General features: G+C 42.1%; 1 protein-coding gene across 1 annotated transcript in view; it reads left to right on the plus strand.

The window, feature by feature from the left end:
* Positions 1-16,725, plus strand: part of slc23a1 (solute carrier family 23 member 1) — a 417,619-nt gene that overhangs the window by 251,883 nt on the left and 149,011 nt on the right. The window contains exons 8-10 of the mRNA XM_034177547.1: positions 4,646-4,802; positions 6,646-6,793; positions 6,884-6,989. Of these exons, the coding sequence (XP_034033438.1) occupies positions 4,646-4,802; positions 6,646-6,793; positions 6,884-6,989 (411 nt within the window). The remainder of the gene's footprint in view (positions 1-4,645; positions 4,803-6,645; positions 6,794-6,883; positions 6,990-16,725) is intronic.

A 16,725-nucleotide genomic window follows, 5' to 3' on the forward strand; every position in this document is an offset into this window, starting at 1 on the left:
AATCCCCTCTGGGCATCTGTGTGTTAATGTTCAAATCTTCAGAATTAGTGCATTATTTTAAAATTAACAGATATGTGTTATATATCACTTTGTACATTTTAAGAGTTTACATTAATGTAGTTATTCTATCTGGAATAATTTTATTTTTAAAGCAAAACCATAATTCAAACCTGCTTTCCATTTCAAGACCTCTGCCTCATTGCTGGACAATTTCCTACAGCAGGGGGCAGAGCGCACCAAGACAGAAGCGCTGGCTCATTGGCTGTTTGGGTTTGTGATCTCCGTTGGTTCTGGAAGCTTTGGTGGTGTTTAAACTCAAACTCAGCTTCTTAGTAGCTGAGAGCGTATTTGAGGCAAAATTGAAAGTTATTGGTTATCTGTAGCTTTCGATAAGTTTTTAGGCAGTTTATCAGTTTAGCATTATAAAACACAGGTTTTCAGTTAGCTGATTACCAGTTATCGAAGCTAACTTTTTGGTTAGCTGTGCCCACCACTGGTGATAGTGTGGTGTGGTAATTAGATCTACACATTTTTTCAATGAGAGACCACAGGTGGGTGCTTGTATAGAGTTGCTGAGGTTTTATTAAGATCCAAACAGTCAGTCAACCATAATGATCATAATTGTGTTACACATCACAGGTCCATGATCTTTACGTCAAGATTGTTTGGGCAATTGGTTATTATAACCACTGGACATTATGAGTACCTGGATGCTTATTTCCATTATTCCTTCATCTCTGTCTCCGTGTTAAATGATTCTATGTTGAAATTAGTTTATTTGATTGTTATTGGTAGTATGACCAAAACAGATGGTCGCCCCTCTGAGTCTGATCTGCTTGAGGGTTTTTCCAACAATCAAAAAACATCTGAGGGAGACTTTCCTGACCACTGTTGCCAATGTGCTTGCTCAAAGGTGCTGGTAAGGCTCAATCTTACCCCTGTGTAGCACCTTGGGTTGAGTGTATGTTGTGACTTCTGTGGCTCAGGTGTTCCCTTAATGTCTGCTTAGTCCTACCTAATAAGATATGGTTGAGTATAAGGCTTCAATAGAGCTGCAGTTATGTTCTGCCCCCCTTGACATAGAATAACCCTTGTGTGAAGTGCCTTGAGGCAACATTGTTGTGATTTGGGGCTATATCAATTAAAATAAATGGAAATTGAAAAATAATACCTCTTATACAATACAATAATACTATAACTAATAATGCAAATACTAATACAATCACTCTTGGTATTTCTAGAGGAAATAAATGCATGAATTAGTTTTTCAGCATCACTCTGAGACAAGACCTTTCTGATTTTAGAGATATTGCGTAAATGCAAAAAAGCAGTCCTACATATTTGTTTAATATGCGCTTTGAATGACATATCCTGATCAAAAATGACTCCAAGATTTCTCACAGTATTACTAGAGGTCAGGGTAATGCCATCCACAGTAAGGATCTGGTTAGACACCATGTTTCTAAGATTTGTGGGGCCAAGCCTGGTAGGAATGGGGTCTAATAAACATGTTGATGGTTTGCATGAAGTAACTAATGAAAATAACTCAGACAGAACAATCGGAGAGAAAGAGTCTAACCAAATACCGGCATCACTGAAAGCAGCCAAAGATAACGATATGTCTTTGGGATGGTTATGAGTAATTTTTTCTCTAATAGTTAAAATTTTGTTAGCAAAGAAAGTCATGAAGTCATTACTAGTTAAAGTTAATGGAATACTCAGCTCAATAGAGCTCAGACTCTTTGTCAGCCTGGCTACAGTGCTGAAAAGAAACCTGGGGTTGTTCTTATTTTCTTCAATTAGTGATGAGTAGAAAGATGTCCTAGCATTACGGAGGGCTTTTTTATAGAGCAACAGACTCTTTTTCCGGGCTAAGTGAAGATCTTCTAAATTAGTGAGACGCCATTTCCTCTCCAACTTACGGGTTATCTGCTTTAAGCTACGAGTTTGTGAGTTATACCACGGAGTCAGGCACTTCTGATTTAAAGCTCTCTTTTTTAGAGGAGCTACAGCATCCAAAGTTGTCTTCAATGAGGATGTAAAACTATTGGTGAGATACTCTATCTCACTTACAGAGTTTAGGTAGCTACTCTGCACTGTGTTGGTATATGGCATTAGAGAACATAAAGAAGGAATCATATCCTTAAACCTAGTTACAGCGCTTTCTGAAAGACTTCTAGTGTAATGAAACTTATTCCCCACTGCTGGGTAGTCCATCAGAGTAAATGTAAATGTTATTAAGAAATGATCAGACAGAAGGGAGTTTTCAGGGAATACTGTTAAGTCTTCTATTTCCATACCATAAGTCAGAACAAGATCTAAGATATGATTAAAGTGGTGGGTGGACTCATTTACTTTTTGAGCAAAGCCAATAGAGTCTAATAATAGATTAAATGCAGTGTTGAGGCTGTCATTCTCAGCATCTGTGTGGATGTTAAAATCGCCCACTATAATTATCTTATCTGAGCTAAGCACTAAGTCAGACAAAAGGTCTGAAAATTCACAGAGAAACTCACAGTAACGACCAGGTGGACGATAGATAATAACAAATAAAACTGGTTTTTGGGACTTCCAATTTGGATGGACAAGACTAAGAGTCAAGCTTTCAAATGAATTAAAGCTCTGTCTGGGTTTTTGATTAATTAATAAGCTGGAATGGAAGATTGCTGCTAATCCTCCGCCCCGGCCCGTGCTACGAACATTCTGACAGTTAGTGTGACTCGGGGGTGTTGACTCATTTAAACTAACATATTCATCCTGCTGTAACCAGGTTTCTGTAAGGCAGAATAAATCAATATGTTGATCAATTATTATATCATTTACCAACAGGGACTTAGAAGAGAGAGACCTAATGTTTAATAGACCACATTTAACTGTTTTAGTCTGTGGTGCAGTTGAAGGTGCTATATTATTTTTCTTTTTGAATTTTTATGCTTAAATAGATTTTTGCTGGTTATTGGTAGTCTGGGAGCAGGCACCGTCTCTACGGGGATGGGGTAATGAGGGGATGGCAGGGGGAGAGAAGCTGCAGAGAGGTGTGTAAGACTACAACTCTGCTTCCTGGTCCCAACCCTGGATAGTCACGGTTTTCCTGTTAAAAGGGAGTTTTTCCTTCCCACTGTAGCCAAGTGCTTGCTCACAGGGGGTCGTTTTGACCGTTGGGGTTTTACATAATTATTGTATGGCCTTGCCTTACAATATAAAGCGCCTTGGGGCAACTGTTTGTTGTGATTTGGCACTATATAAAAAAAATTGATTGATTGATTGATTGGAGGATTTAAGAAAATTGGCCAGATTTCTAGAAATGAGAGCTGCTCCATCCAAAGTGGGATGGATGCCGTCTCTCCTAACAAGACCAGGTTTTCCCCAGAAGCTTTGCCAATTATCTATGAAGCCCACCTCATTTTTTGGACACCACTCAGACAGCCAGCAATTCAAGGAGAACATGCGGCTAAACATGTCACTCCCGGTCCGATTGGGGAGGGGCCCAGAGAAAACTACAGAGTCCGACATTGTTTTTGCAAAGTTACACACCGATTTAATGTTAATTTTAGTGACCTCCGATTGGCGTAACCGGGTGTCATTACTGCCGATGTGAATTACAATCTTACCAAATTTACGCTTAGCCTTAGCCAGCAGTTTCAAATTTCCTTCAATGTCGCCTGCTCTGGCCCCCGGAAGACAATTGACTATGGTTGCTGGTGTCGCTAACTTCACATTTCGCAAAACAGAGTCACCAATAACCAGAGTTTGATCCTCGGCGGGTGTGTCGTCGAGTGGGGAAAAACGGTTAGAGATGTAAACGGGTTGGCGGTGTACACAGGGCTTCTGTTTAGGGCTACGCTTCCTCCTCACAGTCACCCAGTCAGCCTGCTTTCCCGGCTGCTCGGGATCTGCCAGGGGGTAACTAACGCCGGCTAAGCTACCTTGGTCCGCACCGACTACAGGGGCCTGGCTAGCTGTAGAATTTTCCACGGTGCGGAGCCGAGTCTCCAATTCGCCCAGCCTGGCCTCCAAAGCTACGAATAAGCTACACTTATTACAAGTACCGTTACTGCTAAAGGAGGCCGAGGAATAACTAAACATTTCACACCCAGAGCAGAAAAGTGCGGGAGAGACAGGAGAAGCCGCCATGCTAAATCAGCTAAGAGCTAGTAGCTACGCTAAGCTAGCGGATTCCTAAAAACACGCAAAGTGAATAATGTGTAAATAATTTAGAGGTGATTCAGCAGAAGGAGTGCTTTAGTTAAGGCACGTAAAGATTACACTGGGAAACAAATCGTAATCTAGATAACTAGATCAATCTAACTGCGCAGATTAAACAGCTAACAGATACAGAAAAACACCGCTGTGCTCCGGAACAGGAAGTGATACAATACCGCAGTGAGAGCCAACCACCAGTAGAGGCAAGTTGTCCAGTCTAGAAGAAACAAATGCATGAATCAGGGTCTCAGCATCAGCCATGTGTGTGGATGTAAACAGGAAGTGATACAATACTGCAGTGAGAGCCAACCACCAGAAGAATTATAAACAGTGTTCATAAAAACTGTCTTAAAGCATGAGTACTCCTCACATATGGCATTATGGTGTGAAATGAAATCTTAATTCTTTGTTTTTACTGCCACTTTTTGGCCAACTTTCTTAGATTATCCTCGCCATTATGATGGTTTGGCTGATTTGCTACATCCTCACCCTGACTGACCTCTTACCAAGTGACCCTGAAAGCTATGGACACAAGGCACGGACGGATGCCCGTGGTGACATCATGACATTATCACCCTGGTTCAGAGTACCCTACCCCTGTGAGAAACCTTTTACAATCACAAATGTTTCTGACAGTTTTACTGGAAAACTACAAATGATCATTAAGTTTAAATCTTCTATTTCTTCTTCGTTCGGCTGCTCCCATTAGGGGGCGCCACAGCAGATCATCTCCATCTCACCCTGTCCTCTGTATCTTCCTCTGTCACACCAACCACCTTCACGTCCTCCCTCTGCACATGCATAAACCTCTTCTTTGTCCTCCCTCCACTCCTGCCTGGTGGCTCCATCCTCAGCATCAATCTCCCTATATACCCTGGGTCCCTCCTAGGTACACATTGAAACCATCTCAATCTCACCTTTGACATTGTCTCACCTTTGATTTTTTGCCTTTGTCCCCAAACCCTCCTACCTGTGCTGTCTCTCTGGTCTCACTACCATGTTATTACCTTGTGCATTGGTGGAGCATCAAGCATGGCATTGTTTTCAGTGGTGTGTGTGTGGGGGGGGGGGGGGGGGGGGGGGGGGGATAGCTTGATGGATTTCTTTCAATTTGGAGGACATATCAATTGCATAGCTATCTTGAGGTGATTATATCTTGCAGTAGTTTGGTCAAAGATTAAACTTAAGGAAAACATGGTCAGAAAACACCTTTGTGGATTTGATATTCAAGTAGTAGTATCCAAGGTCAAGAAAACAAGGTCCAAAAAACACTTTTTATATATCACAACAATCAAGAAGCAGAGATGAATGATCTAAAGTATATATTGATCAAGAAAATATTTGTAATCGATTGGCATGAATGACTTCATAATGAAGTCAAACAGATGACATGTAATGAGGTACTGCTGAGGACCGGAGAATATTCTTCATAAATTTGGACTCTAGATGGTCAGAGGTGCAGTAAATGAAATTCTGTATCTCTCGTCTAACATCAACATGGCAGCCTTATCGGCTCCTGAAGGTCAAATGCCCTGCTCTTCCCCCGGAAAGATCCGGCCTTGGTGAAGGAATTTGGCTCCCCCTTCTCATCTATCTACCCCTGCCCCTCCAGCCTGCTGTTGCCTAGCAACATCAGACTTTACATATACACACGGACTGAAACTGACAGAAACTTAACTCATCTGCACACAACGCATGTCTCCCTCCCTCCATCCCTATTACCCCCCATCTCTTCACTCCCCTCACGCTGGCTTTCTCCCTGCCACCCTGGAGAGAGCGCGTTTTTTTTTTTTTAACTGCTGCAGCCTTCAACTGCCCAAGCTGGGCACCGTGGGCTCCTCCTGCTGCTGCCTTCACCCAGTTTGCCTCAATTCGGATGACGGACTGCTTCAAGTTTAGTGCACATAAACAATGTCAAATGTATATGTGTTGTTTTTAATTCTGAACTGTGCCATTATTACGGTAAACAAGTAATAATTGTGGATTAATTGCTGTATCTTTTCTGAGGTAATTGGAGTGTAAACGTAATTTCGTTGTTGTTGCACTCGTGTAATGACAGTGACAATAAATCTCATCTCATCGTCATAAATATGCCCCATTTGTGAGGCATATGCATTGTATAAAAATAGCTTAAATCAACATGTCTATATTTATCTCTCTATGTTCTTGTGGGTTTTAAGTGTAATTGTGTTTTAAAAATTTATAGCCACAATAATCGTGTATGAATGCACATATATTTTAGTTATTTACCATTAAAGGATTTGATGATGTCCAAAATTGTAATAAACAATACTCCAAGTCATTCATTAAAATGTCTTATGTGAATAGAGGTTTTAAATTTGGCAGAACTTTCCCCTGGAGTCATTGGTCAAAGGTCACAAATCAGAAGGAAAACTTTACAAGTAAAATATTTCTGTCTCTGCTTCAAACTGTCTCTGAAAGGCCAGTGGGGTGTGCCAGTGGTAACCACTGCTGGTGTCCTGGGGATGCTGAGTGCCACCATGGCAGGCATGGTGGAATCAATTGGTGATTATTATGCTTGTGCTCGTCTTGCTGGAGCCACACACCCACCGATCCATGCAATTAACAGGTCAGACAATAAATCATACTGTAGACTCCATTGTGACATGTCAAACTCTGCTTCCATGTGTTTTCAATTGGTCTTTCTTGTTTATTTCAGGGGAATCTTCACTGAGGGTGTTTGTTGTATTATTGCTGGCCTTTTAGGAACAGGAAATGGCTCCACCTCATCCAGTCCAAATATAGGTGTTCTAGGAATCACCAAGGTAATCTAGACCAGAGTTGAATGTGAGATCTTGATGAGGAGATGTTGTGGGCATGATAAATTGTCTTGGTGGAATGTAGAATTTCCTCAAAGACAAGCTGCTAGTGTTCAAAGAAAGAAATATTTAATCTGACAAGGCACTCTGATTGTCATCATGAGAAGTAACAGGACACAGCTTGGTTGCAATAATGGACCATTACAAGCAGTTCAGAAAGAGGGTTATGAAGGTACTGAGCCTTAAATAAAAAGCCTTGAATATCAGCGTCTTCCTACTGGGAAGCACTTTAGAATGTATCGTTACAGGAGGAATAGATACAAGAACTCATTTGTGCCACACTCCATCGCACTTTTAAATCAGAGGGAGACCAAATGAACACATTGTTGCAGACCACACACTAGTTATAAAATTATTTTATGTTGAATGTTTTATGATGAATGTTTGCTGTGTTTTCACGTCTTGGGGCTTTGGCAGCTCATGTAGTCGATTTTCTGTTCTACAGGCAATAAAGTTTTATCTTATCTTAACAAGGAAGCATTTGGATGAATCTGTGAGCAGGTGGTGCACCATCTGTGGCTCTTCGCTTATGTAATGGAGAAGTCTGTCTCTCTTCCTCCTATCACTCTGTATTGTGTTGGATTAATGAGGGACATCACAACTGGGCCAGGTCTGTGCACTTTGTTACTGCCAGTCAGACAGACAGAAGAAAATAATTTTATTTTAGTCATGCATAAAGCGAGAAATGCACATCACAGATCCTGCCAAACAAATAAATAAACAAACAAGCAGGTATACCGCAGTTTCATCATCATCATGGCTTAACTTTGTGAATGAAGAGTCAGAAGGACTGCTGTCCATGTCGGATACAGGCTCGTTGGTGACTCACGAGTCCGATGCGTCACAGGCAGACTCGACCACAGTGGCTGCAAGCAAAGGTCTGATCTGGAAGAGCTAGTGATCTTGTGGCCTGATGAGCTTTCCTCTTCCTCCTCTTTTCCTCAAGGTTAGCCCTATGGGAGTACTCGAAAGAGGAGATGGACTGACAGATGGTATGCCGCCAGGCCTGATGGTCAGCAGCAATGCTGGACCACTGGCGGAGGTCAATGTTGCAGGCAACGAAGGACTTCTTTAAGCAGTCTTTATAGCATTGCTTAGAACAATCTTCGGCAACCAATGATCCTCCATCCTGGAGATGTACTTTCATCTCAAATGTATTGTACTTCTGTCAAATTGTAGCTGAACTTTCAGGTCTTCTTTTTAAGAAAATCCTCCTCTACACCCCTTCATCGGGAAGCTGGATTTTATATTTTTAATTCATTTATATCAAGTTGTAGAGATTTGCTTTCAGTTTGAGTTAAGGAAGATAATTTTAGAAAAAAAAAACATTTGAAATGGAATAAACAAATTAAAATGCGTGAAATACCAAGTGTTCCAATACTTTTGAGGGCAATTGAGAGTGGAATCCTGCAATATAGAAAACTATACCACATTATTTGCCTGATCATAAAGATTCCATAAAAGGTATAGTTTGGACAATCTGTGACTGAATGTTATGGAGTTATGATGTAAAAGCAGCAAGAATGGTGACAAAGGTCAGTTTCAGTTTGTATTGATGGCGGCGCGTGCACAAGCAGCGGCTCCTCTCGCTCCCAACACAATGATGTTTTCGTGTATTTTGTGTTTACAAACACCGTGTGTCTGTTCATCAATGTACTCATCGCACCCTCACATCTCTAGGCGCACTTATTCCCGGGAGTTTCGGCTCGACATCTGCAGAAATATGGCCAGAATCATGGACCTAACTACAGCGGACGTGGAAAAGTTACGTGAGGACGGTTTACTCCGGAGGCCTGTTCAATCCCCGACCCCCACTCATGCATCCAGCCCACAGTGGAGGCGCCATGGATGGAACCTGAAGAAGCAGAAGAGGGGCAAGCGTGGAGATATCCGGGCTAGGTTAGCCGCCAGACCTTACTGGCCCGCTATCCCTTCCATCACCCTGGCCAACGTACGCTCGCTGGACAATAAACTGGACCATATTTGTTTACTCCGGACATCTTCCAAGACTGTGGGTGAGTGCTCTGTCTTTGTTTTTGTGGAAACATGGCTCAACGACAGCGTACCGGACCATGCTATCCAGTTAGCACGGCTAACATGCTACCAGGCGGACAGAGCGCTCGTTGGGGGGGAAAGTCCCGCGGCGGAGGACTCTGTGTTTATACATCAGCGATGCCTGGTGCCGCAATGCTGTTGTTGTTTGCAAACACTGCCCACCACTGGTGGAGCTGATGATTATTAAGTGCCGGCCATTCTACCTGCTGAGGGAATATACTGTTATTGTGCTGGCAGCTATATACATCCCTCCCAGCTCCAACAACAACATGAGTGAGGCACTGAACGAACTCCACCAGCACATCAGTGAACAGCTGACAACCCACCCTGATGCCTTCCTCATCCTGGCTGGAGATTTCAACCATGCCAACCCCAAGAGTGTGTTTCCACAACTCCATGGACATGTCAACTTTCCCACTAGAGGCACCAATATCTTGGACAATGTTTACACCACACACAAGGAAGCCTACAAAGCTTCCTCCCTCCCACACCTTGGGACATCCGACCACCCCACTGTTATGCTAATGCCTGCATACAGGCTGCTGGTTAAAGTCACAAAACCAGCCAAAAAGGCGATCCGGGTGTGGCCAGAGGGGGCATCAGAAGCGCTCCAAGACTGTTTTTACACTACTGACTGGAGCATGTTCAGACAGGCAGCCACCTACAACACCACAGACCTCCAGGAGTACATGGAGACCATCACTGCCTACATGAGGAAGTGCATGGATGATGTCACGGTCTCCAGAACCATCACCATTTGGGCCAATCAGAAACCTTGGCTGACTGGGGAAGTCCACAGGCTCCTGAAGGCTCGAAACGCTGCCTTCAGAGCTGGGGATGAGGTGGGCCTAAGGACAGCCAGGGCCAACCTGTCACGAGGAATCAGAGAGGCTAAGAGACAGTACTCCAGGAGAATCGCTGACTGCTTCAAGGACAGGAGAGACTCGAGGAATCTATGGCGGGTTTCAGACCATCACAGACTATAAGCCCACCCTGCAGACCTGTGACAACTCCCCCTCTCTGCTGAATCAGCTGAACAACTTCTTCGCTTGCTTTGAGGCAGACAACAACATTCCAGCACAGAAGATCCCTCCGCCTTCTGACGTCCAGGTGCTGTCACTACCTTCGGACAGCGTGAGGCGAATGCTCAGAAAGATCAATGCGAGGAAAGCCCCTGGTCCCGACAATATTCCTGGTCGGGTCCTGAGAGACTGTGCTGAGGAGCTCATGGATGTCTTCACGGACATCTTCAACATCTCGCTGAGACAAGCTATTGTCCTGACGTGCCTCAAAGCCACCGCCATCATCCCGATCCCGAAGAAGTCGTCTCCCTCCTGCTACAATGACTACCGCCCGGTCGCACTCACTCCCATCATTATGAAGTGCTTTGAGCGGCTAGTCATGGACCACCTAAAATCTGCCCTCCCCCCGCACTGGACCCCTACCAGTTTGCATATTGGTCCAACGGCTCGACTGATGATGCTATCTCCATTGCCCTCCCCTCAGCCCTCACTCACCTGGAGACCAAGGACTCGCATGTCAGAATGCTGTTCATCGACTTCAGCTCTGCATTCAATACAATCATCCCCCAGCATCTCATCCACAAACTAGTCCAGCTGGGACTCAACACCTCCTGTGCAACTGGCTGCTGGACTTTCTGATGGGGAGACCACAGGCAGTTCGGGTCAGCAGCAACACCTCCAGCACCATCACGCTGAACATAGGAGCCCCCCAAGGATGTGTGCTGATCCCCCTCCTCCTCACTCTGCTGACCCACGACTGCACACCTACATCCAGTTCCAACCTCTTCATCAAGTTCGCAGATGGCACAACTGTGGTGGGTCTCATCAACAACAACAATGAGACAAGCTACAGGAGTGAGGTGAGCCACCTGGCCACGTGGTGCATGGACAACAATCTCCACCTGAACGTGGAGAAGATGAAGGAGATTGTCGTGGACTTCAGGAGAGAGCCCTCAGCACGTTCCACTAACCATCAATGGTGCTGAAGTGGAGCGGGTGAGCAGCACAAAGTTCCTGGGTGTACACATCTCCCAAGAACTGTCCTGGAACATCAATACCACATATCTGGACAAAAAAGCCCAACAGCGATTCTACTTTCTGTGGAAACTGAGGACAACAAGAGTCCCGACCCCCATCATGTACTCCTTCTACAGGGGTACCATCGAGAGCATCCTGACCAGCAGCATCATTGTGTGGTACGGTGCCTGCACCGTATCCTGCCGCAAGACCCTGCAACGCACTGTGAAAGCAGCTGGGAAGATCATCTGTGTTCCTCTCCCCTCTCTGCTGGACATCTACCACACCCGCCTCACCTGCAAAGCCACCAGGATCGCAGGTGACCCCACCCACCCAACTCACAGTCTTCTTACCCTTCTGCCAGTGGGGAGGAGACTGCAGAGTCTCCCGGCAAAAACCAGCAGGCTCAAAGACAGTTTCCTCCACCAGGCAGTCAGGATGCTCAACTCCATCCCTTCTCTGACTCCACTCGCTCCCCCATGACCCCCCCACTGACCCTGCATGCCCACGCACACCTCACTTTATCCTCCCCCATTGCACTATTGCATCCACATCAGGACCGTCTGTACTGATACTGGTACATTAGTATACAGTCATTGCACTATCATCAGCATACTGTCACTTGCACCACTGTATTATACTGTTATACTGTATTACACTGTTATCCATTGAACTATCGTATTTAATGTCATACTTTTTACAATAGTACACTTTTGCCATTTGCCACTTGCACAACAGCATCATACTGTTATACTTACACGACCTACACTGTTCATACTGTTTATTATTTTTATTTTGTAAATCAGTAATATTTAAGGTAAATTTTTTACTTAGCTTATCTTACTTAGCTGCGTGTCGTCAGAGCGAGCTGCAAAAAGTTTGTACCTGAGTTTTCAGAGGTGGTGTTTGTAGTTGCCATCTGCCACGCCGGTGTTTGCCAACCCGGACAGTGGGAATACCACCTCAACCGGCAACTTAGCCCCGCGACTGGACAGCAACAACGTCCGAGGCCCAACGTGGTGAATTCACTGAGGCCGCGCGCTGCGTCATTAGAGCCGCGCGTCACGAGTGCCGCTTCCCCGAGGCCTCGTGCAGCCACCGCGGATCCATCAGCGCGGAAACACCGAGGCCGCGCGGCACCAGCGCAGTGCAGATCCATCCCGGTGACAAACAACGCAGGCTGTTAACATCGGCGATCGACAAGCTGCTCATAAGCCGACCATGGGGCCTAAGAAGGTTCTGACAGCGGAGGAAGGTGACGATATTAAAAAATCTCTGGACTTTCTATCAGAGGAGATTTCTGTTGTGAAGCAGCAACAGAAATCAATCATGGATCTGGTGGAGGAGGTGAAGGCATTACGGCTCCAGAATGCCGAGAAAGACCGGCATCTGGTGCAGCTGGAAATAGAGTGGCTGAATTGGAGCAGTACACCAGAATTAACGACGTCATCATCACAGGTCTTCACATCAAACCACGGCGCTACGCACGGGCGGTAACAGATGAGAGCGGAGGGGATCCCAGTGAACAGGAGGTCAGCTCTGTGGAAAAACAGGTTGCTGATTTCCTCCTATCTAAAGGTATAGAAATGGATTTAAATAACATTGAAGCGTGCCACCCTCTGCCCCGGAGAAATGACGGTGATAAACGAACCGTCATTATGAGATTCATCAACAGAAAACACAAAACAGCACTGTTAAAACAAGGAAGAAAACTGAAAGGGACAAACGTATTCATCAATGAACATCTCACCAAACGGAATGCCGACATCGCCAGGAAAGCACGCTTCTTGAAGAAACAGGGAAAAATCCAGCACACATGGACTTCAAACTGTAAAATATTCATCAAACTGAACGGATCACCAGAACAAGCAAAAGTCATGGCAATAAGGAACATCGAGGAGCTGGACAAATATGAACAATAGTGTTTCTTAAAGCGAGGATCTGGACAAATATGACCAATAAGGTATGAGGACACAAACACATCACAACACCATGACACAGACCAGAGGAACCTATTCATCTACTACCTATTCATCTACATCTGGAGACAAGAAGGATATAACTCAAAGGATTGCTGATCATGGAAAAGTAGAACTGAGAACATTTAAATACACAGACCACAATGTACTGGACTTGGAGCACGATATAGACCCGGACAATAATTTCTTCTCAAATATCAATGACAGTTGTTGCTATTATACAGATGAACAGTTTAATCGGATCATTAAAACGGATAACAAATTATCAATAATCCATTTCAACAGCAGAAGTCTATATGCAAACTTTAACAACATTAAAGAATATTTAAGTCAGTTTAAAAAAATATTTTACATAATTGCTATATCAGAAACATGGATCAATGAAGATAAAGGAATGGATTTTGAACTGGATGGATATGAATTTAATTGTGTAAACAGAAAAAATAAGAGTGGAGGAGGAGTGGCTGTGTATGTGGATAAGAACATGGATTATAAAATAGTAGACAATATGACAACTGTGATTGATAACTTATTAGAATGTATAACTATTGAAATATGTGAAGAAAAAAGCAAAAATGTATTAGTCAGCTGTATATATAGAGCACCAGGATCTAGTATTGAAACATTCACTGACTGTATGGGAAAAATGTTCTCAAAAACTAATCAAAAAACTGTGTTCATTTGAGGTGACTTAAATATTGATCTGCTCAATCCAAATAAGCATAAAATAACAGATGAATTTATCAGTATAATGTACAGTATGAGTTTATATCCAAAAATCACCAGGCCAAGCAGAATTACATCCCATAGTGCCACCTTAATTGATAATATATTCAGCAATGATATTGAGAATAACACTGTGAGTGGATTATTAATCAATGACATTAGTGATCATCTACCAGTTTTCATCGTTTATAATAGAAACCATCGGCGGAATCAGCCAGAGGAGAAAATAAAATACAGGCGAGTGCGGACAGAGGAAAACATGAACACACTAAAGAAGGATTTACAGGAGCAAAACTGGGAAAAGGTATACAGTGAAAGTGATGTTGATAGTGCATATGAAACTTTTTTACAAATATTTACATCATTATATGATAAAAATTGTCCAATTAAACAAGACTACAGAAAACAAAAAATCCAAGCTCGACCATGGATGACGAAAGGGTTACGAAATGCATGTAATAAGAAAATACACTGTATAGAGAATTCATAAAACTAAAGACTAAAGAGGCAGAAAATAGATATAAGAAATACAAAAATAGATTAACTAATATTATACGGGTATGTAGGAAGGAATATTATAGTAACATATTATATAATAACAAAAACAATATTAAAGGAATATGGGATATATTAAATAGCATTATCAAAAATGGTAATAAAAAACAGAGTTACCCTCAGTATTTCATTGATAATAATGTCAAGAAGGAAATAAGGATGAGGTAGTCAACGGTTTTAATAATTTTTTGTAAATATTGGACCAAGCTTGGCAGAAAAAATTCCCGATTCCCAACCTGAGGATTGGGATAATAATCTCATAGAAAGAAATCCCTGTTCAATGTTCCTCACAGCAGTGGATGGAAATGAAATTATAGACATTGTGAATAATTGTAAATATAAAACATCTACCGATTTAAATGAAATTGATATGGTGGTGGTAAAACAGGTCATTGAATGGATTGTAGAACCATTAACATACATCTGTAACTTATCATTTCAAACCGGTAAATTTCCCAATCAAATGAAAATAGCTAAGGTTGTGCCGCTGTATAAGACTGGGGATAGACACCACTTCACAAATTATAGACCTGTTTCTTTGCTTCCACAATTTTCCAAATTATTAGAAAGTTATTCAATAATAGATTAGACAAATTCATAAATAAACATAAATTACTTACTGATAGTCAATATGGATTCAGAGCACATAGTTCAACATCACTTGCATTAATAGAATCAGTTGAGGAGATTACAAACGCCATAGACCACAAATTACATTCAGTTGGAATATTTATAGACCTTAAAAAGGCTTTTGATACAATTAATCATGACATATTATCAATAAACTTGAACAGTATGGGATTAGGGGGTTGGTGTTGCACTGGGTGAGAAGCTACTTAAGTAACAGAAAACAGTTTGTGAAGTTGGGGGAATATACATCATCATGCTTGGACAATGCTTGTGGCGTCCCACAGGGTCAGTATTGGGTCCAAACTGTTTCTAATTATATAAATGATATTGTCAATGTTTCCAAAATATTAAAATTAGTATTATTTGCAGATGACACAAGCATTTTTTGTTCAGGGGGGGATTTGCAGGAGTTACTGAGGAGAGTCAGTATAGAAATGGGAAAATTGAAAATATGGTTTGACAGAAACAAATTATCATTAACTTAGTAAAACAAAATACATGTTATTTGGCTATTGTAATACAGACATACAGGTTCAGTTACAAGTCGAGGGGGTAGATATTGAAAGGGTACATGAAAATAAGTTTCTGGGGGTGATAATAGATGATAAGATAAACTGGAAGACTCATATAAAAACATATACAAAGTAAACTGTCAAGAAGCATTTCAGTTCTAAACAAGCGAAACATATTCTGGACCACAACTCACTCCGCATTCTTTACTGCTCACTGGTTTTAACCATATTTACAGTACTGTGCAGAGGTATGGGGTAATACTTATAAGGTACAACACAATCACTATCAGTAATGCAGAAAAGAGCTATAAGAATTATTCATAATACTGGCTATAGAGATCATACAAATCCACTATTTTTACAATCCAAATTCTTAAAATTCACAGACTTGGTTCATTTTCAAACAGTACAAATTGTGTATAAGCAATAAACAATTTACTTCCAGCAAATATTAAAAATATGTTTTTAACAGATCAGGGGATTACAGTCTGAGGGGGAAATTTAATTTAAAGCATCAGTGGGCACGAACAACATTAAAAGGTTTCCTGTATTTCTGTCTGTGGGTGAGGATGTGGAACAGATTGGGAGTGGGGGCTCAAGCAATGTCCAAGCATGAACCAGTTCAAACAGCGGTACAAAAATATGTTTTTTCTGGGTATAGGGAGGAGGAAGGGTAATGAGGGTTAGGGTGTTTTTGTTTTTTTGCTTCGGCTTGTAAATATATAGTATTTTGTATGTAAGTAGGTATGTGTAGGTGTATATTTATGTTTGTGTATATATATGTGTATATATGTGTATGTATATGTGTATGTATGTTGATGTGTGTATGTATATATGTATGTGTATGTGTATATATATGTATATATATATATATTGATATCGGTTTAGGTGTGTAGGAATCTATGTGTATGTGGCAAAGGGTATTACTGGTTGTGGGGAAGAAGGGGTAGGGATAAATAAGCTGATGCTTCACCCTACCCCTTTTCGGACATGTTGGGTACACAGTAGGAACTTTTTTGTTGTTGTCTTTACTGATCTATCTTGTAATTGTTGTTGTATCAAATGTTCGAAATAAACAGTTTTCATTCATTCATTCATTCATTATTAGTAGTTTTTCTTCTATACTCTTCTATACTACCGTGGGTCTGAGAGGACTGAAATTTCATTTGTGCTGTATGTCGAACAT

Source organism: Thalassophryne amazonica, chromosome 9 (genome assembly GCF_902500255.1).
Source record: "Thalassophryne amazonica chromosome 9, fThaAma1.1, whole genome shotgun sequence".
Classification (NCBI taxonomy): Eukaryota; Metazoa; Chordata; class Actinopteri; order Batrachoidiformes; family Batrachoididae; genus Thalassophryne; species Thalassophryne amazonica.